Raw genomic sequence first — 25,629 nt, 5'->3', positions numbered from 1 at the left:
TCTGTAATCCCGAGAGCCAGACACTGTTATTTTGCCCTTTAGGGCAGAGGAGACTGAGCCAGAGAGAGGTTATGTCACAGGGCTATGTGTGACACAGATGGGACTGGCCCTCCTGCAGGCTGACTGCAGCCCCCCGCCCAACCGGACACCATGTCATCCCATGAAAGGTGAGAACACTGAACACCTGGCACAGAGGCAGCAGTGGGAAAGCCCTGAGCTGGCAGTCAGAGCCCTCTGCACAGCTCTGTGACCTCTGTGGGCTTCAGCCTCCCACCTCTGCAGCCAGGAGCACAGCTGGACTGTCTCCGAAGACCCTTGCAGCCCTGAAAAAGGAGAGGCCGGATTCAGCCTCCAGTGATGTCATAACCGGCCCCATGTGGCCGGGAGGTGAGACAGCTGTGGTGTAGGTGTAGTCCTCTGAGCATAGGCTGTGTGCCCTTGGGTAAGTTGCTTAACCTCTCTGCAATTGGCACCATCACTCCAGACCTTGCAGGTTCACTGAGTCTGTGCAAATGCTGTGGCGGTGACTCGTTCCATGGGGCTTGTTGGAGAACATCCCTACGCCCTCTGGCACTGGATAAGCAAGGTTCCTATCCACCTCTGCCCTCACCATGAGCTTGCTTGCAAACCAGGGAGCCTTTCTCCAGGAGCTTGTTGGGAGCTCAAGGATTCTCTGTGCACAAATGTCAGTGTGGAGAGAGCGATCATAAAGGACACCGTTCGGGAAGCCCGAGCTAGGAGCCAGGCCACTATCTGGCTTATTCCCCCTCATTGAAATTAATCTTTTTTATCGAAAGGAGGAAATGAAATCTCAGAGAGTATCAGTGACTTGCCAGGTCAGGAAGTGGCATGCTGGCTGTGAACCCGAGTGCCTGACACCAACACCCACGCACGCAGAACGGGCCGGCTCCCGAAATGCCCCCCTTCACACAGGGCACCTGTGGGCAATCTTGCTCCTGACTTCTGAGCCACGTGTCTCCTCTTTCTCTCCGAGTGCCCATCAACTAGGAATTCCCTCCCCAGACCGCCAGGGGGCGCAACACCTGAACTATATTACCTGTTCCCTCAGCACACACTTCTTGCTAATAAACAGCACCAGGCCCTCCGCACTGCAGCACCACCATCACTCTGCAGAGGAACACATGAAGTCCTTCTTCTGAAAGCAAGTCTCAGGGAAACAGCTGGGAAATTCCCACCAAATTCAAATCACTATCGCGGTGTCAAGTAGCCACGGGCTGCATTTGAGGGAAGGGAAGATGTCAGCCTGATCTAGGGAGGACCTTGCGAAGATTCAGAGCCAAGGCCCTGCAGGGAGCTGTCACGGGTGGCGAGTGTCCTGTCAGTAGCCCTGGGCAAGCCAAGACTGATGTTCCCTGTGGGGAGGCAGGGGGCAGAGCTGCTCCGGGCGTGTGTGGTCCGCACAGTGGGGCATCTGTGAAGCGTTCCCAGGACTCGGGCACACCTTCCATGTAAGTGCAGCATATGAAAGCGTCCAGCTTTCAGAATTGCTCCTCCACGTATGAGGGTGATTTGACGTGTTGAAGGGAAAAATGGGTGTCACATATAGTGTCCTTTTACATTTTATCTTAGCGATTCTTTTTACTGACCAGGGTTAAAACTGTGGCCGAAAATACAAATAGGTCTTTCCAGGGTGTTTTAGACGCCAGTCCCGTGTAGAAGTCAAACAAGAGGGGTGTGGGATTCCATCCCCTCTGGGTACTTTTCCAGGCTCTCATCACCGAGGACTGAGTTTGGCAGGGGCCCCCAGAGAAGGAAAATGAGAAATGGACAACGTTCTCTGCAATCCATACTCGTAAGGGGAATAGAGGGAGCGTGTCCTCTGTGTGTCCAGTGCCCTATGTCATCTGGCGAGGCTTTCATTTGGAGCTGAGAAACTGAAGCTCAACTTAACCTAAGGGGCTAAGACGCTCCGTGTGCGTGTGTTTTGGGGGGTGGGGGGGTACTCTTTGGTCCAGAGCCGAGGTCTCTGCACGTCCAGTCCAGTTCCCCACGCCAGCCCTGATGGGCACGGCGTCTCTTTGTTCAAGACAGACAAAGGAAGACAGAGCCAGAATAAAGTCAACAACTTTTATTACAACTCACATATTTCACAGAAAAAGGAATGTAGCGTCAGGTCCGCTTGTATGAAAAACGGTAAAATGCAGGTTTGTCCTGGTTGCTCTGTTGACACCCGGGGCAGGCTCTCCGCGACATCAGGCACAGCAGCTGCACTTGTCCGAGGCCCCTTTGCAGACGCAGCCCTGGGCACACTTGGCGCAGCCCACGGGGCAGCAGGAGCAGCAGCCTGGGGAGGCAAGGGCAGCGTGCAGTCGGACCACGCGTTGTCCGCAACCACCCTTCCCAACAGCAGGCCTGGCCCCAGCCGCCCTCAGGCCCAGACCCTGAGTTTACGATGGTGTCCTCTGTCCTGAGATAATTGCTCTCAGGCACTAGGTTCAGGTTGCCTGCCCCATCTGTGCCCGGGACAGGGCACAGCGCCTTGGAGAGACACTGAGCAGGGCCTCTGGGGACAAGACAAAGCCAGCCCCCAGCACCACCAGTGATGTGAGCCACGTCCTCAGGATCAAAGTGGAGGCAAACCCCTCACAGAGCAGCTCCCGCTCGGGATAGGGAGGCTCTGGGCTGCTTCGACAGGAAGGGGCTGCACCAGGTCCGAGAAGCCACACAGGGTCACTCGTTCATGTCCCTACAGTGCTTCAGTGCCTGGGAGGATTCAGAAGCGTGACTCAGGAGGGAGGAGGACTAGTTCTAGTGACAGGTCTGAGGTTGTTTGTTGGTGACCCGTCTGGGCCTCAGTCTCCCTGTTCTCTAGTGCGCGCCTGGGTCTCGGTCATGTCGAAGGCGATTCCAGCTCTGACTGGGAATCCCTTCCTGGTGAGGGGGGTGCCGGGAAGTTTGGTCACTGTCCTGCTCCTGCCTGCTGAGCTCTGGGCTCCCTCCTCGCACTCAGCCCACACCCCGCATTGCCAGAGAAGGCCCCGCACACTCACTCTTCTTGCAGGAGGTGCATCTGCAGGCCTTGCAGGTGCAGGAGCCAGCGCAGCTGCAGGAGCCGCCTGCCAGGAAGGGAAAGGCCAGCAGTGAGCAGGGAGAGGGATGCAGGAGCTACAGCAGACGGTCAGCAATGCCTCCCTGAGCCCTCCTCCTCCGTCAGGACGCGGCCCTGGGAGCTCGTGTCCACTCAGGCGGATAGAGAAGCCCCAGCTCGTGTCTTCTGGTCCAAGGAGAGTAGGTCCCCTCCTGATGGGACTCCACAGGGAAGGTCCCAGGCTCCAGACCCAGCCCAGGCTGACTGGGGCCGGGGGCCAGGGCCCATGGCGTGAACCCCAAAGAGGCAGTGTCCCCTCCTCCCATCAAGTCCTGGCAGCTCCGAGGCCTCCTCCAAACCCTGGGTCTAGCAATTCCGTGACCTGCTGGGTGACCTCAACAAAGGCAGTCTTGAGCCTCTGTACTCCCCATTCAAAAATAGAGGCTGGAACTCTCTGGCGATCTAGTGGTTAGGGGACAGCGCTCTCACTTCCTAGTGTCTGGGTTCCGTCCCCGGTCAGGGAACTAAGCTCCCACAAGCTGAGTGGTACAGCCAAAAAACAAAAAACAAAAAATAGATTAAAAAAATGCTGTCGCTGCCCTGGCTGGGAAGAAAGCACTGGGTGAACCGTGGCCGTCCACTTGTGCTCAAATTGAAACTTCTTCCTCATCTAACCCCAGGGACACTGTGTCCTGGGCTGAGAAGCGGGCATCCAAGGCCCAGAGCCAGGGGTTCCTTACCAGTGGGGCAGGAGCAGTTGGGGTCCATTTGGAGCCAAGGCGAGGCCGGGGGTAGAAAGCAAGCGGCCAAGAGGCCCGTGAGCTGGTGGGAGGCGTGTCGAGCCTAGGAGCCTGCTTGCAGTGTTTGTACCCAGAGGAGGCGGCCCGGGCGCAGAGGTCCCACCCCCTCCTTGCACCCACCCCGCGGATCTGCGCCCGCCCCGCCCGCAGCGCCGGGGGCCCGGCCGTGAGCAACCCCTGGGGCCGAGACAGGATTCTCCCAGTGTACGTGGGTCCGCTCTGCGCACGGAGAGCCGTATTTGGTGCCTGCTCGCCGGTAGGGACTGTTTGCCAGGAGGTGCGCGGTGTCCTAGCCTCCCTGTCCGCCCCTCCCGATTTTCCCGAGGGCGGCAGCCACCTTGTTCCGGGATTTTCCAGCAAGCCAGCCTCTGTATCCTCGCTGTCTTCCCCACCACCGGCCCCCGCGCTGTTGTCTTCAGGTTCCCCCTTTCCGGAGCCCGTGTGCAACCCTAGTCTCGCGCTCCCGTCCCAGGCATGGCTGGATCCTGGGAGTTGTGTGCAGAGAGCGGCGGTGGATGTGACCTTCACCACCAATCCTCCGACTCCCTCTTCCCCCACCATTTCCTGTCCTGGTCCCCACGATGGTCCTTAGGCAGCGTTTCTCTAACGTTTCTCCGTAAGAGCACCGCGACCAACTCAGGCCTCTGCCTCCCATCCTTCCTTCTTTTCTGCACTACTGAATGGATGGATGGGCACACTTGTCCCTGTGCTCCTGGCCTAAACTTGGCAGGGGATTTCCTGATCCTAGCCAGTCCACCCTGCACCAGGATGGAGGTTCCCAAAGGATGAGATCCCACCCCGTGGAAGGGATCATTGTAAGTGATGGGCAGACCTGGCATTAAATAGCAAAGCATGACAAGTGGTTATTTCCCTTTCAGTATTCAGCAGTGGGAAGGGCACTGAGCAGGCAGTCACATCCCTCTGCATAGCTCTGTGACCTCTCTGGACTTTAGTCTCCCATCTCTGCAGCCAGAAGCACAACTAGACTGTCTGAAAGGACACTTCCAGCTCTGAGTAATGATAGGCAGGACTCAGCCTTCAGTGACCTCCTAATCAGCGACCTTTGGCAAGGAGGTGAGACAGCCTTGCTATAGCTTCAGACCTCTGAATATGATCTGTGTGCCCTTAGGCAGGTTGCTGAAACTCTGGGTAGCTGGCGCAATCATTCCAGCCCCTGCAGGTTCACTGTGTTACTGGTTCAATATAGATCAAGTGATAGGAAGGGTGGGCATTGATTTTGTGTTTCTCCAAATGGTGTGGCAGCATTTTATCCTGGGGGGGGGGGGGGGGGCTATTGCAGGGCATCCACACTCCCCCTGCCAGTGGATCAGTAAATTTGCAATCAAACCTTAACCTCCAGCCTGGAGTGATGCTTGCAAAACCATGAGCCTTTCCCCAAGAGCTTGTTGGAATTCAGCAAGATTGTGTCCCAGTAAAGTCACTGTGAACAGAAGCATCCTAATAGACAGAGTTTATTAAGCCCTAGTGAGGAGCTAGGCCACTCTCAATACCACACAGGGATATCATCTCCTTTTTATAGGAAATGGAGACTTAGAGAGGTCGAGCGACTCATTTAGGATACGCGGCTGGTAAGGGCCACTGTGGTCTGTGAACCAAGACTGCCTGACACCAGCACCCACGCACCCAGCACAGGCTGGCTCCTGAAATCCCCTCTTCACACAGGACACCTGTGGGTGAGTGTGGTCCTGACACTTGGGCCACGTGACTCGTCTTTCTCTTTGACTTTCCATCAAATAGCAAATCCCTCCAGAAGTTGTCAGGAGGACCAGCTCTCGCCATTATTTACAGGTCACTCAGCGCCTCACTCCTTCCTAGTAAATACCACCACCACGTTGTAAATGCAGAATCTGACACTACCCTGCACAGGCAGACATGAAGTCCTTCATCTGGAACCAATTTCCAGGTACTCTGCCTCTTGTTGGGAAGTGGCTGGGCATTACCTACAAATTCCTAGTCACTTTGTGGTTTCCAGTAGCCAAGGGCTGGATTTTGAAGGCAGCGTTCAGCCTGACCTAAAGGAACTTCCAAAGATTCAGAGCCAACTCACCACAGGGAGCTCTCAGGGGTAGCAGGTGTCCTCTCACTGGCACTGGGCCAGCCGAGACGGATGTTCCCTGTGGGGATGGTGGGAAGAGCTACTTCAGGTGTGGGTGATCCACACAGTGGGGCGTTTGAAAGTGTTTTCCGTGTTCAACATACTCCTTTGATGAACTCATGGTTTTTTTTTTAATAATTGAAGTGTAGCTGATTTACAATATTGTGTTAGTTTCAGGTGAACAAACATGTTTTTACTTTTTAAATTTTTCCTGTACTACTCTGATCCTCATACATTTATTCAAATTTATTGAATCAACAATTGGGTTTTGTATTTTGTGTCCTTTGAAATTTTTCTTAGTAGTTCACTTAATTTTATTTTACCAAAGTTTAGGTTTGTGACGTTAGAAAATAAAAACCACAGCTAGAAAATTCACACATCTTTCAGTGCAGGGAGTTTGAGACTTCCAGGTAGGGATTCAGGTAACTGGAGGTGTGATTCCAACTTCTTTAGAGTCTATGAAGCCTAAAATCTATGAGGACGTGAAGTTAGCCAGGGAAATCAGAGGATGGGAAATGAGGCATGGAGAAGTCACCAACCCTTGCCATGCCACGAACCCTTGCCATGAGAATGGAGGGGACCTTGTATCTGCTCAACACCCTTAGAGCATCTGGTCTAATGCTCTTCCATTTTACGGAAGATGAACCCAGTGAGGGAGTGTGGCTTGTCTTAGGCACTCAGTTTGTGAGGGACTCACATTTTGTTCCAGTACCCAAGTCTCTGCACTTCTCATCCAGTCTCCTACACCAGCCCTGGTGTAGGGCAGGAGCCCTTATTCCCAATGCACAGAAAAAAGAGCCGAGTCGGAAGAGTGTCAACAGCTTTTATTACAACTCACATATTTCATAGGAAAGGGAATGTAGCAATCAAGTGAGAGTTGTATAAAAACACAGGTCGGCCCGTGGTCCTCCATTGACACCTGGGGCAGGCTCTCCGCGACATCAGGCACAGCAGCTGCACTTGTCCGAGGCCCCTTTGCAGACGCAGCCCTGGGCACACTTGGCGCAGCCCACGGGGCAGCAGGAGCAGCAGCCTGGGGAGGCAAGGGCAGCATGCAGTCGGACCACGCGTTGTCCACAACCACCCTTCCCAACACCAGGCCTGGCCCCAGCCGCCCTCAGGCCCAGACCCTGAGTTTACGATGGTGTCCTCTGTCCTGAGATAATTGCTCTCAGGCACTAGGTTCAGGTTGCCTGCCCCATCTGTGCCCAGGACAGGGCACAGCGCCTTGGACAGACAGTGAGCAGGGCCTCTGGGGCAAGAGAAAGCCGGCCCCCAGCACCACCAGTGATGTGAGCCACGTCCTCAGGATCAAAGTGGAGGCAAACCCCTCACAGAGTAGCTCCCGCTCGGGATAGGGAAGCTCTGGGTTGCTTCGACAGGAAGGGGCTGCACCAGGTCCGAGAAGCCACACAGGGTCACTCGCTCATGTCCCTACAGTGCTTCAGTCCCTGGGAGGATTCAGAAGCGGGCCTCAGGAGGCAGGAGGACTAGTTCTAGTGACAGGTCTGAGGTTGTTTGTTGGTGACCCGTCTGGGCCTCAGTCTCCCTGTTCTCTAGTGCGCGCCTGGGTCTCGGTCACGTCGAAGGCGATTCCAGCTCTGATTGGGAATCCCTTTCTGGTGAGGAGGGTGCCGGGAAGTTTGGTCTCTCTCCTGCTCCTGCCTGCTGAGCTCTGGGCTCCCTCCTCGCACTCAGCCCACACCCCGCATTCCCAGAGAAGGCCCCGCACACTCACTCTTCTTGCAGGACGTGCATCTGCAGGCCTTGCAGGTGCAGGAGCCAGCGCAGCTGCAGGAGCCGCCTGCCAGGAAGGGAAAGGCCAGCAGTGAGCAGGGAGAGGGATGCAGGAGCTACAGCAGACGGTCAGCAATGCCTCCCTGAGCCCTCCTCCGTCAGGACCCAGTCCTGGGAGCTCGTGTCCACTCAGGCGGATAGAGAAGCCCCAGCTCGTCTCTTCTGGTCCAAGGAGAGTAGGTCCCCTCCTGATGGGACTCCACAGGGAAGGTCCCAGGCTCCAGACCCAGCCCAGGGTGACTGGGGCCGGGGGCCAGGGCCCATGGCCTGAACCCCAAAGAGGCAGTGTCCCCTCCTCCCATCCAGTCCTGGCAGCTCCGAGGCCTCCTCCAAACACTGGGTCCCGGTCTAGCAATCCCCTGACCAGCTGGGTGACCTCAATCAGGACAGCCTGGAGCCCCCGTGACCTCAGTGTTAACAGAGAGGCAAAGGGAGACTGACCTGCTCCCAGGGGCCTGGCTCCCAAGAAAGCCCCGGACCCGTGACAGGAGTCCTCCTGAGCTCAAACTCAAAACCCTCCCTTGTCGTCCTGTGCCTGGGAAGGGGGCATCCTAAGGCTCAAAGCCAGGGCTCCCTTACCAGTGGGGCAGGAGCACTTGGGGTCCATCTGGAGGAGAAGTGAGGCCCGAGGTCCAAAGCAAGGGGCGAAGCGGCTGCACGGGTCCGGTGGGGGCCGTGTGGGAGCGAGGAGCCCGGGGGCTCAGTTATAGGCCGAGGAGGCGGCCCGGGCGCAGAGGCCCCGCCCCCGCCTTGCACGCGCCCCGCGGGTCCGCGCCCGCGCCCGCGCCCGCGCCGCCCGCAGCGCCCTCAGCGCCCTGGGCCGGGCTGTGAGCAACAGGCGGGGCCGAGCGCACGATTCCACTTCGGTGCCGGCTGGAGCGGAGGAACCGGGTGCCGTGCGGTAAGCGGTGTCCCAGCCCCCTGGCCGCCCCTTCCCAATGTGCCCGACGGGAGCAGCCACCCTGTTGGCGGGTTGTGCAGGAATCCAGCTCCCGCGTCCTCCGGTCTTCCCCGCCCCGGGCCCCGCGCCGCCGGCCTGCGGGTCGCCGTTTCCTGCAGCCTGAGAACAGCCCCCGCCTCCCGCTCGTGTCCCTGGCTTGGCTGGAGCCGGGGAGCGGTGTCAGAGACGGCAGGCGTATGTGACCCTCACCACCGTTTCGCCCAGCCCATGTGTCCCCAGGCGTTGCCAGCCCCGGTCCCCACCACGGTCCTTTGGAAGCACGTTTCCGGTGCCGTCTCCTGGAACGGCAGCGCGGTGAACATTGCCTTCAGCCGCTAGTCCTCCTCACTTGTGTTTTCCTTTCCTGGAGGGATCATGGCTCATTTCGGCGGGGGCTTCTTTGCCTAAACTTTCCAGGGGGGCTCCTCACTGTAGCCGGTCCACCCCACGCCAGGGTGGAGGTTCCCTAATCATGGGATGCTCCCCAGGGACGGCGTCATTGTAGGTGATAGGCAGCCCTGGCGTTAAATAACAAAGCGAGACAAGTGGATAGTTCCCTTTGAGTAGTCCCGACAGTTACTCACCGTGGAGTCCAGGCCAAGCCTTGTTAATCACTTTTGCTCTTTGAACTGTCACACCAACCGGGAAGGGAGATCCTAGTCAGGAGCCCGTTTCCCAAAGGCCAAAGTACCTACAGTACAAGGAGGCTCCGGAGGCAGGCACACGGTGCTGGGGAGTGGTGCCCTGCTTCTGTGCTTTTGTCGCTTCGCAGCTGAGAGAGGGAGTCAGTGAGAAAGCTCCCCTTTGGCGCAGAGCTGTGTCCTCAGCCCGTCTCTACCATGTCCAGCTCAATCCTGGGGGCGACCAGAGTGACAGAATAGGAATGGATTTATGACTTTGTGGCTACCTTCTGACTCTCTCCTTCAGTAGTGCTCAAGAGGTTTCTTTTGGTATAACGTATTTCGGAAAATCGCTGAAAAGAGAATGGTAAGGAAATCCTGATGCAGGTGACAGCAGAAATGGCAGGATCCTTCTGTATGTGTTAGGAGGACACCGACTGTGTTACTCACGGCTTTCTACCTGTAGTGTCAACGGCTCTTTGCGTGAAGGCAGGATAACCCTCTCAGGGGAACTGGTGCCAGGCTCACAGGGTTGATGAGGACGGCCCAGAGCACAGAGCTAAACACACCATCCTTGCTTGCGTGTCTGGAAGGAGGACAATGTCTCCTAGGCTAATGATAACAAATAAATAAAGAGATAAATAAATGAATCGGTGGTACGATAGATTACTCCCTGAGTGCCCAGTATGTTCTGACCTTCTTTGCATGTATTCAATTCTGTAATCCCGAGAGCCAGACACTGTTATTTTGCCCTTTAGGGCAGAGGAGACTGAGCCAGAGAGAGGTTATGTCACAGGGCTATGTGTGACACAGATGGGACTGGCCCTCCTGCAGGCTGACTGCAGCCCCCCGCCCAACCGGACACCATGTCATCCCATGAAAGGTGAGAACACTGAACACCTGGCACAGAGGCAGCAGTGGGAAAGCCCTGAGCTGGCAGTCAGAGCCCTCTGCACAGCTCTGTGACCTCTGTGGGCTTCAGCCTCCCACCTCTGCAGCCAGGAGCACAGCTGGACTGTCTCCGAAGACCCTTGCAGCCCTGAAAAAGGAGAGGCCGGATTCAGCCTCCAGTGATGTCATAACCGGCCCCATGTGGCCGGGAGGTGAGACAGCTGTGGTGTAGGTGTAGTCCTCTGAGCATAGGCTGTGTGCCCTTGGGTAAGTTGCTTAACCTCTCTGCAATTGGCACCATCACTCCAGACCTTGCAGGTTCACTGAGTCTGTGCAAATGCTGTGGCGGTGACTCGTTCCATGGGGCTTGTTGGAGAACATCCCTACGCCCTCTGGCACTGGATAAGCAAGGTTCCTATCCACCTCTGCCCTCACCATGAGCTTGCTTGCAAACCAGGGAGCCTTTCTCCAGGAGCTTGTTGGGAGCTCAAGGATTCTCTGTGCACAAATGTCAGTGTGGAGAGAGCGATCATAAAGGACACCGTTCGGGAAGCCCGAGCTAGGAGCCAGGCCACTATCTGGCTTATTCCCCCTCATTGAAATTAATCTTTTTTATCGAAAGGAGGAAATGAAATCTCAGAGAGTATCAGTGACTTGCCAGGTCAGGAAGTGGCATGCTGGCTGTGAACCCGAGTGCCTGACACCAACACCCACGCACGCAGAACGGGCCGGCTCCCGAAATGCCCCCCTTCACACAGGGCACCTGTGGGCAATCTTGCTCCTGACTTCTGAGCCACGTGTCTCCTCTTTCTCTCCGAGTGCCCATCAACTAGGAATTCCCTCCCCAGACCGCCAGGGGGCGCAACACCTGAACTATATTACCTGTTCCCTCAGCACACACTTCTTGCTAATAAACAGCACCAGGCCCTCCGCACTGCAGCACCACCATCACTCTGCAGAGGAACACATGAAGTCCTTCTTCTGAAAGCAAGTCTCAGGGAAACAGCTGGGAAATTCCCACCAAATTCAAATCACTATCGGGGTGTCAAGTAGCCACGGGCTGCATTTGAGGGAAGGGAAGATGTCAGCCTGATCTAGGGAGGACCTTGCGAAGATTCAGAGCCAAGGCCCTGCAGGGAGCTGTCACGGGTGGCGAGTGTCCTGTCAGTAGCCCTGGGCAAGCCAAGACTGATGTTCCCTGTGGGGAGGCAGGGGGCAGAGCTGCTCCGGGCGTGTGTGGTCCGCACAGTGGGGCATCTGTGAAGCGTTCCCAGGACTCGGGCACACCTTCCATGTAAGTGCAGCATATGAAAGCGTCCAGCTTTCAGAATTGCTCCTCCACGTATGAGGGTGATTTGACGTGTTGAAGGGAAAAATGGGTGTCACATATAGTGTCCTTTTACATTTTATCTTAGCGATTCTTTTTACTGACCAGGGTTAAAACTGTGGCCGAAAATACAAATAGGTCTTTCCAGGGTGTTTTAGACGCCAGTCCCGTGTAGAAGTCAAACAAGAGGGGTGTGGGATTCCATCCCCTCTGGGTACTTTTCCAGGCTCTCATCACCGAGGACTGAGTTTGGCAGGGGCCCCCAGAGAAGGAAAATGAGAAATGGACAACGTTCTCTGCAATCCATACTCGTAAGGGGAATAGAGGGAGCGTGTCCTCTGTGTGTCCAGTGCCCTATGTCATCTGGCGAGGCTTTCATTTGGAGCTGAGAAACTGAAGCTCAACTTAACCTAAGGGGCTAAGACGCTCCGTGTGCGTGTGTTTTGGGGGGTGGGGGGGTACTCTTTGGTCCAGAGCCGAGGTCTCTGCACGTCCAGTCCAGTTCCCCACGCCAGCCCTGATGGGCACGGCGTCTCTTTGTTCAAGACAGACAAAGGAAGACAGAGCCAGAATAAAGTCAACAACTTTTATTACAACTCACATATTTCACAGAAAAAGGAATGTAGCGTCAGGTCCGCTTGTATGAAAAACGGTAAAATGCAGGTTTGTCCTGGTTGCTCTGTTGACACCCGGGGCAGGCTCTCCGCGACATCAGGCACAGCAGCTGCACTTGTCCGAGGCCCCTTTGCAGACGCAGCCCTGGGCACACTTGGCGCAGCCCACGGGGCAGCAGGAGCAGCAGCCTGGGGAGGCAAGGGCAGCGTGCAGTCGGACCACGCGTTGTCCGCAACCACCCTTCCCAACAGCAGGCCTGGCCCCAGCCGCCCTCAGGCCCAGACCCTGAGTTTACGATGGTGTCCTCTGTCCTGAGATAATTGCTCTCAGGCACTAGGTTCAGGTTGCCTGCCCCATCTGTGCCCGGGACAGGGCACAGCGCCTTGGAGAGACACTGAGCAGGGCCTCTGGGGACAAGACAAAGCCAGCCCCCAGCACCACCAGTGATGTGAGCCACGTCCTCAGGATCAAAGTGGAGGCAAACCCCTCACAGAGCAGCTCCCGCTCGGGATAGGGAGGCTCTGGGCTGCTTCGACAGGAAGGGGCTGCACCAGGTCCGAGAAGCCACACAGGGTCACTCGTTCATGTCCCTACAGTGCTTCAGTGCCTGGGAGGATTCAGAAGCGTGACTCAGGAGGGAGGAGGACTAGTTCTAGTGACAGGTCTGAGGTTGTTTGTTGGTGACCCGTCTGGGCCTCAGTCTCCCTGTTCTCTAGTGCGCGCCTGGGTCTCGGTCATGTCGAAGGCGATTCCAGCTCTGACTGGGAATCCCTTCCTGGTGAGGGGGGTGCCGGGAAGTTTGGTCACTGTCCTGCTCCTGCCTGCTGAGCTCTGGGCTCCCTCCTCGCACTCAGCCCACACCCCGCATTGCCAGAGAAGGCCCCGCACACTCACTCTTCTTGCAGGAGGTGCATCTGCAGGCCTTGCAGGTGCAGGAGCCAGCGCAGCTGCAGGAGCCGCCTGCCAGGAAGGGAAAGGCCAGCAGTGAGCAGGGAGAGGGATGCAGGAGCTACAGCAGACGGTCAGCAATGCCTCCCTGAGCCCTCCTCCTCCGTCAGGACGCGGCCCTGGGAGCTCGTGTCCACTCAGGCGGATAGAGAAGCCCCAGCTCGTGTCTTCTGGTCCAAGGAGAGTAGGTCCCCTCCTGATGGGACTCCACAGGGAAGGTCCCAGGCTCCAGACCCAGCCCAGGCTGACTGGGGCCGGGGGCCAGGGCCCATGGCGTGAACCCCAAAGAGGCAGTGTCCCCTCCTCCCATCAAGTCCTGGCAGCTCCGAGGCCTCCTCCAAACCCTGGGTCTAGCAATTCCGTGACCTGCTGGGTGACCTCAACAAAGGCAGTCTTGAGCCTCTGTACTCCCCATTCAAAAATAGAGGCTGGAACTCTCTGGCGATCTAGTGGTTAGGGGACAGCGCTCTCACTTCCTAGTGTCTGGGTTCCGTCCCCGGTCAGGGAACTAAGCTCCCACAAGCTGAGTGGTACAGCCAAAAAACAAAAAACAAAAAATAGATTAAAAAAATGCTGTCGCTGCCCTGGCTGGGAAGAAAGCACTGGGTGAACCGTGGCCGTCCACTTGTGCTCAAATTGAAACTTCTTCCTCATCTAACCCCAGGGACACTGTGTCCTGGGCTGAGAAGCGGGCATCCAAGGCCCAGAGCCAGGGGTTCCTTACCAGTGGGGCAGGAGCAGTTGGGGTCCATTTGGAGCCAAGGCGAGGCCGGGGGTAGAAAGCAAGCGGCCAAGAGGCCCGTGAGCTGGTGGGAGGCGTGTCGAGCCTAGGAGCCTGCTTGCAGTGTTTGTACCCAGAGGAGGCGGCCCGGGCGCAGAGGTCCCACCCCCTCCTTGCACCCGCCCCGCGGATCTGCGCCCGCCCCGCCCGCAGCGCCGGGGGCCCGGCCGTGAGCAACCCCTGGGGCCGAGACAGGATTCTCCCAGTGTACGTGGGTCCGCTCTGCGCACGGAGAGCCGTATTTGGTGCCTGCTCGCCGGTAGGGACTGTTTGCCAGGAGGTGCGCGGTGTCCTAGCCTCCCTGTCCGCCCCTCCCGATTTTCCCGAGGGCGGCAGCCACCTTGTTCCGGGATTTTCCAGCAAGCCAGCCTCTGTATCCTCGCTGTCTTCCCCACCACCGGCCCCCGCGCTGTTGTCTTCAGGTTCCCCCTTTCCGGAGCCCGTGTGCAACCCTAGTCTCGCGCTCCCGTCCCAGGCATGGCTGGATCCTGGGAGTTGTGTGCAGAGAGCGGCGGTGGATGTGACCTTCACCACCAATCCTCCGACTCCCTCTTCCCCCACCATTTCCTGTCCTGGTCCCCACGATGGTCCTTAGGCAGCGTTTCTCTAACGTTTCTCCGTAAGAGCACCGCGACCAACTCAGGCCTCTGCCTCCCATCCTTCCTTCTTTTCTGCACTACTGAATGGATGGATGGGCACACTTGTCCCTGTGCTCCTGGCCTAAACTTGGCAGGGGATTTCCTGATCCTAGCCAGTCCACCCTGCACCAGGATGGAGGTTCCCAAAGGATGAGATCCCACCCCGTGGAAGGGATCATTGTAAGTGATGGGCAGACCTGGCATTAAATAGCAAAGCATGACAAGTGGTTATTTCCCTTTCAGTATTCAGCAGTGGGAAGGGCACTGAGCAGGCAGTCACATCCCTCTGCATAGCTCTGTGACCTCTCTGGACTTTAGTCTCCCATCTCTGCAGCCAGAAGCACAACTAGACTGTCTGAAAGGACACTTCCAGCTCTGAGTAATGATAGGCAGGACTCAGCCTTCAGTGACCTCCTAATCAGCGACCTTTGGCAAGGAGGTGAGACAGCCTTGCTATAGCTTCAGACCTCTGAATATGATCTGTGTGCCCTTAGGCAGGTTGCTGAAACTCTGGGTAGCTGGCGCAATCATTCCAGCCCCTGCAGGTTCACTGTGTTACTGGTTCAATATAGATCAAGTGATAGGAAGGGTGGGCATTGATTTTGTGTTTCTCCAAATGGTGTGGCAGCATTTTATCCTGGGGGGGGGGGGGGGCTATTGCAGGGCATCCACACTCCCCCTGCCAGTGGATCAGTAAATTTGCAATCAAACCTTAACCTCCAGCCTGGAGTGATGCTTGCAAAACCATGAGCCTTTCCCCAAGAGCTTGTTGGAATTCAGCAAGATTGTGTCCCAGTAAAGTCACTGTGAACAGAAGCATCCTAATAGACAGAGTTTATTAAGCCCTAGTGAGGAGCTAGGCCACTCTCAATACCACACAGGGATATCATCTCCTTTTTATAGGAAATGGAGACTTAGAGAGGTCGAGCGACTCATTTAGGATACGCGGCTGGTAAGGGCCACTGTGGTCTGTGAACCAAGACTGCCTGACACCAGCACCCACGCACCCAGCACAGGCTGGCTCCTGAAATCCCCTCTTCACACAGGACACCTGTGGGTGAGTGTGGTCCTGACACTTGGGCCACGTGACTCGTCTTTCTCTTTGACTTTCCATCAAATAGCAAATCCCTCCAGAAGTTGTCAGGAGGACCAGCTCTCGCCATTATTTACAGGTCACTCAGCGCCTCACTCCTTCCTAGTAAATACCACCACCACGTTGTAAATGCAGAATCTGACACTACCCTGCACAGGCAGACATGAAGTCCTTCATCTGGAACCAATTTCCAGGTACTCTGCCTCTTGTTGGGAAGTGGCTGGGCATTACCTACAAATTCCTAGTCACTTTGTGGTTTCCAGTAGCCAAGGGCTGGATTTTGAAGGCAGCGTTCAGCCTGACCTAAAGGAACTTCCAAAGATTCAGAGCCAACTCACCACAGGGAGCTCTCAGGGGTAGCAGGTGTCCTCTCACTGGCACTGGGCCAGCCGAGACGGATGTTCCCTGTGGGGATGGTGGGAAGAGCTACTTCAGGTGTGGGTGATCCACACAGTGGGGCGTTTGAAAGTGTTTTCCGTGTTCAACATACTCCTTTGATGAACTCATGGTTTTTTTTTTAATAATTGAAGTGTAGCTGATTTACAATATTGTGTTAGTTTCAGGTGAACAAACATGTTTTTACTTTTTAAATTTTTCCTGTACTACTCTGATCCTCATACATTTATTCAAATTTATTGAATCAACAATTGGGTTTTGTATTTTGTGTCCTTTGAAATTTTTCTTAGTAGTTCACTTAATTTTATTTTACCAAAGTTTAGGTTTGTGACGTTAGAAAATAAAAACCACAGCTAGAAAATTCACACATCTTTCAGTGCGGGGAGTTTGAGACTTCCAGGTAGGGATTCAGGTAACTGGAGGTGTGATTCCAACTTCTTTAGAGTCTATGAAGCCTAAAATCTATGAGGACGTGAAGTTAGCCAGGGAAATCAGAGGATGGGAAATGAGGCATGGAGAAGTCACCAACCCTTGCCATGCCACGAACCCTTGCCATGAGAATGGAGGGGACCTTGTATCTGCTCAACACCCTTAGAGCATCTGGTCTAATGCTCTTCCATTTTACGGAAGATGAACCCAGTGAGGGAGTGTGGCTTGTCTTAGGCACTCAGTTTGTGAGGGACTCACATTTTGTTCCAGTACCCAAGTCTCTGCACTTCTCATCCAGTCTCCTACACCAGCCCTGGTGTAGGGCAGGAGCCCTTATTCCCAATGCACAGAAAAAAGAGCCGAGTCGGAAGAGTGTCAACAGCTTTTATTACAACTCACATATTTCATAGGAAAGGGAATGTAGCAATCAAGTGAGAGTTGTATAAAAACACAGGTCGGCCCGTGGTCCTCCATTGACACCTGGGGCAGGCTCTCCGCGACATCAGGCACAGCAGCTGCACTTGTCCGAGGCCCCTTTGCAGACGCAGCCCTGGGCACACTTGGCGCAGCCCACGGGGCAGCAGGAGCAGCAGCCTGGGGAGGCAAGGGCAGCGTGCAGTCGGACCACGCGTTGTCCACAACCACCCTTCCCAACAGCAGGCCTGGCCCCAGCCGCCCTCAGGCCCAGACCCTGAGTTTACGATGGTGTCCTCTGTCCTGAGATAATTGCTCTCAGGCACTAGGTTCAGGTTGCCTGCCCCATCTGTGCCCAGGACAGGGCACAGCGCCTTGGACAGACAGTGAGCAGGGCCTCTGGGGCAAGAGAAAGCCGGCCCCCAGCACCACCAGTGATGTGAGCCACGTCCTCAGGATCAAAGTGGAGGCAAACCCCTCACAGAGTAGCTCCCGCTCGGGATAGGGAAGCTCTGGGTTGCTTCGACAGGAAGGGGCTGCACCAGGTCCGAGAAGCCACACAGGGTCACTCGCTCATGTCCCTACAGTGCTTCAGTCCCTGGGAGGATTCAGAAGCGGGCCTCAGGAGGCAGGAGGACTAGTTCTAGTGACAGGTCTGAGGTTGTTTGTTGGTGACCCGTCTGGGCCTCAGTCTCCCTGTTCTCTAGTGCGCGCCTGGGTCTCGGTCACGTCGAAGGCGATTCCAGCTCTGATTGGGAATCCCTTTCTGGTGAGGAGGGTGCCGGGAAGTTTGGTCTCTCTCCTGCTCCTGCCTGCTGAGCTCTGGGCTCCCTCCTCGCACTCAGCCCACACCCCGCATTCCCAGAGAAGGCCCCGCACACTCACTCTTCTTGCAGGACGTGCATCTGCAGGCCTTGCAGGTGCAGGAGCCAGCGCAGCTGCAGGAGCCGCCTGCCAGGAAGGGAAAGGCCAGCAGTGAGCAGGGAGAGGGATGCAGGAGCTACAGCAGACGGTCAGCAATGCCTCCCTGAGCCCTCCTCCGTCAGGACCCAGTCCTGGGAGCTCGTGTCCACTCAGGCGGATAGAGAAGCCCCAGCTCGTCTCTTCTGGTCCAAGGAGAGTAGGTCCCCTCCTGATGGGACTCCACAGGGAAGGTCCCAGGCTCCAGACCCAGCCCAGGGTGACTGGGGCCGGGGGCCAGGGCCCATGGCCTGAACCCCAAAGAGGCAGTGTCCCCTCCTCCCATCCAGTCCTGGCAGCTCCGAGGCCTCCTCCAAACACTGGGTCCCGGTCTAGCAATCCCCTGACCAGCTGGGTGACCTCAATCAGGACAGCCTGGAGCCCCCGTGACCTCAGTGTTAACAGAGAGGCAAAGGGAGACTGACCTGCTCCCAGGGGCCTGGCTCCCAAGAAAGCCCCGGACCCGTGACAGGAGTCCTCCTGAGCTCAAACTCAAAACCCTCCCTTGTCGTCCTGTGCCTGGGAAGGGGGCATCCTAAGGCTCAAAGCCAGGGCTCCCTTACCAGTGGGGCAGGAGCACTTGGGGTCCATCTGGAGGAGAAGTGAGGCCCGAGGTCCAAAGCAAGGGGCGAAGCGGCTGCACGGGTCCGGTGGGGGCCGTGTGGGAGCGAGGAGCCCGGGGGCTCAGTTATAGGCCGAGGAGGCGGCCCGGGCGCAGAGGCCCCGCCCCCGCCTTGCACGCGCCCCGCGGGTCCGCGCCCGCGCCCACGCCCGCGCCGTCCGCATCGCCCTCGGCGCCCTGGGCCGGGCTGTGAGCAACAGGCGGGGCCGAGCGCAGGATTCCACTTCGGTGCCGGCTGGAGCGGAGGAACCGGGTGCCGTGCGGTAAGCGGTGTCCCAGCCCCCTGGCCGCCCCTTCCCAATGTGCCCGACGGGAGCAGCCACCCTGTTGGCGGGTTGTGCAGGAATCCAGCTCCCGCGTCCTCCGGTCTTCCCCGCCCCGGGCCCCGCGCCGCCGGCCTGCGGGTCGCCGTTTCCTGTAGCCTGAGAACAGCCCCCGCCTCCCGCTCGTGTCCCTGGCTTGGCTGGAGCCGGGGAGCGGTGTCAGAGACGGCAGGCGTATGTGACCCTCACCACCGTTTCGCCCAGCCCATGTGTCCCCAGGCGTTGCCAGCCCCGGTCCCCACCACGGTCCTTTGGAAGCACGTTTCCGGTACCGTCTCCTGGAACGGCAGCGCGGTGAACATTGCCTTCAGCCGCTAGTCCTCCTCACTTGTGTTTTCCTTTCCTGGAGGGATCATGGCTCATTTCGGCGGGGGCTTCTTTGCCTAAACTTTCCAGGGGGGCTCCTCACTGTAGCCGGTCCACCCCACGCCAGGGTGGAGGTTCCCTAATCATGGGATGCTCCCCAGGGACGGCGTCATTGTAGGTGATAGGCAGCCCTGGCGTTAAATAACAAAGCGAGACAAGTGGATAGTTCCCTTTGAGTAGTCCCGACAGTTACTCACCGTGGAGTCCAGGCCAAGCCTTGTTAATCACTTTTGCTCTTTGAACTGTCACACCAACCGGGAAGGGAGATCCTAGTCAGGAGCCCGTTTCCCAAAGGCCAAAGTACCTACAGTACAAGGAGGCTCCGGAGGCAGGCACACGGTGCTGGGGAGTGGTGCCCTGCTTCTGTGCTTTTGTCGCTTCGCAGCTGAGAGAGGGAGTCAGTGAGAAAGCTCCCCTTTGGCCCAGAGCTGTGTCCTCAGCCCGTCTCTACCATGTCCAGCTCAATCCTGGGGGCGACCAGAGTGACAGAATAGGAATGGATTTATGACTTTGTGGCTACCTTCTGACTCTCTCCTTCAGTAGTGCTCAAGAGGTTTCTTTTGGTATAACGTATTTCGGAAAATCGCTGAAAAGAGAATGGTAAGGAAATCCTGATGCAGGTGACAGCAGAAATGGCAGGATCCTTCTGTATGTGTTAGGAGGACACCGACTGTGTTACTCACGGCTTTCTACCTGTAGTGTCAACGGCTCTTTGCGTGAAGGCAGGATAACCCTCTCAGGGGAACTGGTCCCAGGCTCACAGGGTTGATGAGGACGGCCCAGAGCACAGAGCTAAACACACCATCCTTGCTTGCGTGTCTGGAAGGAGGACAATGTCTCCTAGGCTAATGATAACAAATAAATAAAGAGATAAATAAATGAATCGGTGGTACGATAGATTACTCCCTGAGTGCCCAGTATGTTCTGACCTTCTTTGCATGTATTCAATTCTGTAATCCCGAGAGCCAGACACTGTTATTTTGCCCTTTAGAGCAGAGGAGACTGAGCCAGAGAGAGGTTATGTCACAGGGCTATGTGTGACACAGATGGGACTGGCCCTCCTGCAGGCTGACTGCAGCCCCCCGCCCAACCGGACACCATGTCATCCCATGAAAGGTGAGAACACTGAACACCTGGCACAGAGGCAGCAGTGGGAAAGCCCTGAGCTGGCAGTCAGAGCCCTCTGCACAGCTCTGTGACCTCTGTGGGCTTCAGCCTCCCACCTCTGCAGCCAGGAGCACAGCTGGACTGTCTCCGAAGACCCTTGCAGCCCTGAAAAAGGAGAGGCCGGATTCAGCCTCCAGTGATGTCATAACCGGCCCCATGTGGCCGGGAGGTGAGACAGCTGTGGTGTAGGTGTAGTCCTCTGAGCATAGGCTGTGTGCCCTTGGGTAAGTTGCTTAACCTCTCTGCAATTGGCACCATCACTCCAGACCTTGCAGGTTCACTGAGTCTGTGCAAATGCTGTGGCAGTGACTCGTTCCATGGGGCTTGTTGGAGAACATCCCTACGCCCTCTGGCACTGGATAAGCAAGGTTCCTATCCACCTCTGCCCTCACCATGAGCTTGCTTGCAAACCAGGGAGCCTTTCTCCAGGAGCTTGTTGGGAGCTCAAGGATTCTCTGTGCACAAATGTCAGTGTGGAGAGAGCGATCATAAAGGACACCGTTCGGGAAGCCCGAGCTAGGAGCCAGGCCACTATCTGGCTTATTCCCCCTCATTGAAATTAATTTTTATCGAAAGGAGGAAATGAAATCTCAGAGAGTATCAGTGACTTGCCAGGTCAGGAAGTGGCATGCTGGCTGTGAACCCGAGTGCCTGACACCAACACCCACGCACGCAGAACGGGCCGGCTCCCGAAATGCCCCCCTTCACACAGGGCACCTGTGGGCAATCTTGCTCCTGACTTCTGAGCCACGTGTCTCCTCTTTCTCTCCGAGTGCCCATCAACTAGGAATTCCCTCCCCAGACCGCCAGGGGGCGCAACACCTGAACTATATTACCTGTTCCCTCAGCACACACTTCTTGCTAATAAACAGCACCAGGCCCTCCGCACTGCAGCACCACCATCACTCTGCAGAGGAACACATGAAGTCCTTCTTCTGAAAGCAAGTCTCAGGGAAACAGCTGGGAAATTCCCACCAAATTCAAATCACTATCGGGGTGTCAAGTAGCCACGGGCTGCATTTGAGGGAAGGGAAGATGTCAGCCTGATCTAGGGAGGACCTTGCGAAGATTCAGAGCCAAGGCCCTGCAGGGAGCTGTCACGGGTGGCGAGTGTCCTGTCAGTAGCCCTGGGCAAGCCAAGACTGATGTTCCCTGTGGGGAGGCAGGGGGCAGAGCTGCTCCGGGCGTGTGTGGTCCGCACAGTGGGGCATCTGTGAAGCGTTCCCAGGACTCGGGCACACCTTCCATGTAAGTGCAGCATATGAAAGCGTCCAGCTTTCAGAATTGCTCCTCCACGTATGAAGGTGATTTGACGTGTTGAAGGGAAAAATGGGTGTCACATATAGTGTCCTTTTACATTTTATCTTAGCGATTCTTTTTACTGACCAGGGTTAAAACTGTGGCCGAAAATACAAATAGGTCTTTCCAGGGTGTTTTAGACGCCAGTCCCGTGTAGAAGTCAAACAAGAGGGGTGTGGGATTCCATCCCCTCTGGGTACTTTTCCAGGCTCTCATCACCGAGGACTGAGTTTGGCAGGGGCCCCCAGAGAAGGAAAATGAGAAATGGACAACGTTCTCTGCAATCCATACTCGTAAGGGGAATAGAGGGAGTGTGTCCTCTGTGTGTCCAGTGCCCTATGTCATCTGGCGAGGCTTTCATTTGGAGCTGAGAAACTGAAGCTCAACTTAACCTAAGGGGCTAAGACGCTCCGTGTGCGTGTGTTTTGGGGGGTGGGGGGGTACTCTTTGGTCCAGAGCCGAGGTCTCTGCACGTCCAGTCCAGTTCCCCACGCCAGCCCTGATGGGCACGGCGTCTCTTTGTTCAAGACAGACAAAGGAAGACAGAGCCAGAATAAAGTCAACAACTTTTATTACAACTCACATATTTCACAGAAAAAGGAATGTAGCGTCAGGTCCGCTTGTATGAAAAACGGTAAAATGCAGGTTTGTCCTGGTTGCTCTGTTGACACCCGGGGCAGGCTCTCCGCGACATCAGGCACAGCAGCTGCACTTGTCCGAGGCCCCTTTGCAGACGCAGCCCTGGGCACACTTGGCGCAGCCCACGGGGCAGCAGGAGCAGCAGCCTGGGGAGGCAAGGGCAGCGTGCAGTCGGACCACGCGTTGTCCGCAACCACCCTTCCCAACAGCAGGCCTGGCCCCAGCCGCCCTCAGGCCCAGACCCTGAGTTTACGATGGTGTCCTCTGTCCTGAGATAATTGCTCTCAGGCACTAGGTTCAGGTTGCCTGCCCCATCTGTGCCCGGGACAGGGCACAGCGCCTTGGAGAGACACTGAGCAGGGCCTCTGGGGACAAGACAAAGCCAGCCCCCAGCACCACCAGTGATGTGAGCCACGTCCTCAGGATCAAAGTGGAGGCAAACCCCTCACAGAGCAGCTCCCGCTCGGGATAGGGAGGCTCTGGGCTGCTTCGACAGGAAGGGGCTGCACCAGGTCCGAGAAGCCACACAGGGTCACTCGTTCATGTCCCTACAGTGCTTCAGTGCCTGGGAGGATTCAGAAGCGTGACTCAGGAGGGAGGAGGACTAGTTCTAGTGACAGGTCTGAGGTTGTTTGTTGGTGACCCGTCTGGGCCTCAGTCTCCCTGTTCTCTAGTGCGCGCCTGGGTCTCGGTCATGTCGAAGGCGATTCCAGCTCTGACTGGGAATCCCTTCCTGGTGAGGGGGGTGCCGGGAAGTTTGGTCACTGTCCTGCTCCTGCCTGCTGAGCTCTGGGCTCCCTCCTCGCACTCAGCCCACACCCCGCATTGCCAGAGAAGGCCCCGCACACTCACTCTTCTTGCAGGAGGTGCATCTGCAGGCCTTGCAGGTGCAGGAGCCAGCGCAGCTGCAGGAGCCGCCTGCCAGGAAGGGAAAGGCCAGCAGTGAGCAGGGAGAGGGATGCAGGAGCTACAGCAGACGGTCAGCAATGCCTCCCTGAGCCCTCCTCCTCCGTCAGGACGCGGCCCTGGGAGCTCGTGTCCACTCAGGCGGATAGAGAAGCCCCAGCTCGTGTCTTCTGGTCCAAGGAGAGTAGGTCCCCTCCTGATGGGACTCCACAGGGAAGGTCCCAGGCTCCAGACCCAGCCCAGGCTGACTGGGGCCGGGGGCCAGGGCCCATGGCGTGAACCCCAAAGAGGCAGTGTCCCCTCCTCCCATCAAGTCCTGGCAGCTCCGAGGCCTCCTCCAAACCCTGGGTCTAGCAATTCCGTGACCTGCTGGGTGACCTCAACAAAGGCAGTCTTGAGCCTCTGTACCCCCCATTCAAAAATAGAGGCTGGAACTCTCTGGCGATCTAGTGGTTAGGGGACAGCGCTCTCACTTCCTAGTGTCTGGGTTCCGTCCCCGGTCAGGGAACTAAGCTCCCACAAGCTGAGTGGTACAGCCAAAAAACAAAAAACAAAAAATAGATTAAAAAAATGCTGTCGCTGCCCTGGCTGGGAAGAAAGCACTGGGTGAACCGTGGCCGTCCACTTGTGCTCAAATTGAAACTTCTTCCTCATCTAACCCCAGGGACACTGTGTCCTGGGCTGAGAAGCGGGCATCCAAGGCCCAGAGCCAGGGGTTCCTTACCAGTGGGGCAGGAGCAGTTGGGGTCCATTTGGAGCCAAGGCGAGGCCGGGGGTAGAAAGCAAGCGGCCAAGAGGCCCGTGAGCTGGTGGGAGGCGTGTCGAGCCTAGGAGCCTGCTTGCAGTGTTTGTACCCAGAGGAGGCGGCCCGGGCGCAGAGGTCCCACCCCCTCCTTGCACCCGCCCCGCGGATCTGCGCCCGCCCCGCCCGCAGCGCCGGGGGCCCGGCCGTGAGCAACCCCTGGGGCCGAGACAGGATTCTCCCAGTGTACGTGGGTCCGCTCTGCGCACGGAGAGCCGTATTTGGTGCCTGCTCGCCGGTAGGGACTGTTTGCCAGGAGGTGCGCGGTGTCCTAGCCTCCCTGTCCGCCCCTCCCGATTTTCCCGAGGGCGGCAGCCACCTTGTTCCGGGATTTTCCAGCAAGCCAGCCTCTGTATCCTCGCTGTCTTCCCCACCACCGGCCCCCGCGCTGTTGTCTTCAGGTTCCCCCTTTCCGGAGCCCGTGTGCAACCCTAGTCTCGCGCTCCCGTCCCAGGCATGGCTGGATCCTGGGAGTTGTGTGCAGAGAGCGGCGGTGGATGTGACCTTCACCACCAATCCTCCGACTCCCTCTTCCCCCACCATTTCCTGTCCTGGTCCCCACGATGGTCCTTAGGCAGCGTTTCTCTAACGTTTCTCCGTAAGAGCACCGCGACCAACTCAGGCCTCTGCCTCCCATCCTTCCTTCTTTTCTGCACTACTGAATGGATGGATGGGCACACTTGTCCCTGTGCTCCTGGCCTAAACTTGGCAGGGGATTTCCTGATCCTAGCCAGTCCACCCTGCACCAGGATGGAGGTTCCCAAAGGATGAGATCCCACCCCGTGGAAGGGATCATTGTAAGTGATGGGCAGACCTGGCATTAAATAGCAAAGCATGACAAGTGGTTATTTCCCTTTCAGTATTCAGCAGTGGGAAGGGCACTGAGCAGGCAGTCACATCCCTCTGCATAGCTCTGTGACCTCTCTGGACTTTAGTCTCCCATCTCTGCAGCCAGAAGCACAACTAGACTGTCTGAAAGGACACTTCCAGCTCTGAGTAATGATAGGCAGGACTCAGCCTTCAGTGACCTCCTAATCAGCGACCTTTGGCAAGGAGGTGAGACAGCCTTGCTATAGCTTCAGACCTCTGAATATGATCTGTGTGCCCTTAGGCAGGTTGCTGAAACTCTGGGTAGCTGGCGCAATCATTCCAGCCCCTGCAGGTTCACTGTGTTACTGGTTCAATATAGATCAAGTGATAGGAAGGGTGGGCATTGATTTTGTGTTTCTCCAAATGGTGTGGCAGCATTTTATCCTGGGGGGGGGGGGGCTATTGCAGGGCATCCACACTCCCCCTGCCAGTGGATCAGTAAATTTGCAATCAAACCTTAACCTCCAGCCTGGAGTGATGCTTGCAAAACCATGAGCCTTTCCCCAAGAGCTTGTTGGAATTCAGCAAGATTGTGTCCCAGTAAAGTCACTGTGAACAGAAGCATCCTAATAGACAGAGTTTATTAAGCCCTAGTGAGGAGCTAGGCCACTCTCAATACCACACAGGGATATCATCTCCTTTTTATAGGAAATGGAGACTTAGAGAGGTCGAGCGACTCATTTAGGATACGCGGCTGGTAAGGGCCACTGTGGTCTGTGAACCAAGACTGCCTGACACCAGCACCCACGCACCCAGCACAGGCTGGCTCCTGAAATCCCCTCTTCACACAGGACACCTGTGGGTGAGTGTGGTCCTGACAC

General features: G+C 56.7%; 5 protein-coding genes across 5 annotated transcripts; all 5 read right to left on the bottom strand.

The window, feature by feature from the left end:
• Window positions 1-2,213: 2,213 nt before the first annotated feature.
• LOC307066607 (metallothionein-1E) lies at window positions 2,214-3,817 on the bottom strand (the record flags this gene model as incomplete). Its single annotated transcript, XM_079723806.1, has 3 exons — window positions 2,214-2,305; window positions 3,012-3,077; window positions 3,790-3,817. The coding sequence occupies 3 exons, from the start codon at window positions 3,815-3,817 to the stop codon at window positions 2,214-2,216; spliced, it is 186 nt and encodes a 61-aa protein (XP_079579932.1).
• Window positions 3,818-6,906: 3,089 nt separating this feature from the next.
• LOC307066548 (metallothionein-1E-like) lies at window positions 6,907-8,369 on the bottom strand (the record flags this gene model as incomplete). The annotated part of the gene is made up of 3 exons (XM_079723726.1): window positions 6,907-6,998; window positions 7,704-7,769; window positions 8,342-8,369. The coding sequence occupies 3 exons, from the start codon at window positions 8,367-8,369 to the stop codon at window positions 6,907-6,909; spliced, it is 186 nt and encodes a 61-aa protein (XP_079579852.1).
• Window positions 8,370-12,251: 3,882 nt separating this feature from the next.
• Window positions 12,252-13,855, bottom strand: LOC307066488 (metallothionein-1E; the record flags this gene model as incomplete). Its single annotated transcript, XM_079723661.1, has 3 exons — window positions 12,252-12,343; window positions 13,050-13,115; window positions 13,828-13,855. 3 exons carry the CDS (start codon window positions 13,853-13,855, stop codon window positions 12,252-12,254), a joined length of 186 nt encoding a protein of 61 aa, XP_079579787.1.
• Window positions 13,856-16,942: 3,087 nt separating this feature from the next.
• LOC307066434 (metallothionein-1E-like) lies at window positions 16,943-18,405 on the bottom strand (the record flags this gene model as incomplete). Its single annotated transcript, XM_079723587.1, has 3 exons — window positions 16,943-17,034; window positions 17,740-17,805; window positions 18,378-18,405. The coding sequence occupies 3 exons, from the start codon at window positions 18,403-18,405 to the stop codon at window positions 16,943-16,945; spliced, it is 186 nt and encodes a 61-aa protein (XP_079579713.1).
• A 3,879-nt stretch (window positions 18,406-22,284) lies between these two features.
• LOC307066433 (metallothionein-1E) lies at window positions 22,285-23,888 on the bottom strand (the record flags this gene model as incomplete). Its single annotated transcript, XM_079723586.1, has 3 exons — window positions 22,285-22,376; window positions 23,083-23,148; window positions 23,861-23,888. The coding sequence occupies 3 exons, from the start codon at window positions 23,886-23,888 to the stop codon at window positions 22,285-22,287; spliced, it is 186 nt and encodes a 61-aa protein (XP_079579712.1).
• Between the last annotated feature and the right edge of the window lie 1,741 nt (window positions 23,889-25,629).

This window comes from Hyperoodon ampullatus, assembly GCF_949752795.1.
Source record: "Hyperoodon ampullatus genome assembly, chromosome: 18".
Classification (NCBI taxonomy): Eukaryota; Metazoa; Chordata; class Mammalia; order Artiodactyla; family Ziphiidae; genus Hyperoodon; species Hyperoodon ampullatus.
The sequence above is the reverse complement of the archived record's forward strand: the minus strand, read 5'-3'. Positions and strand labels throughout refer to the sequence as shown.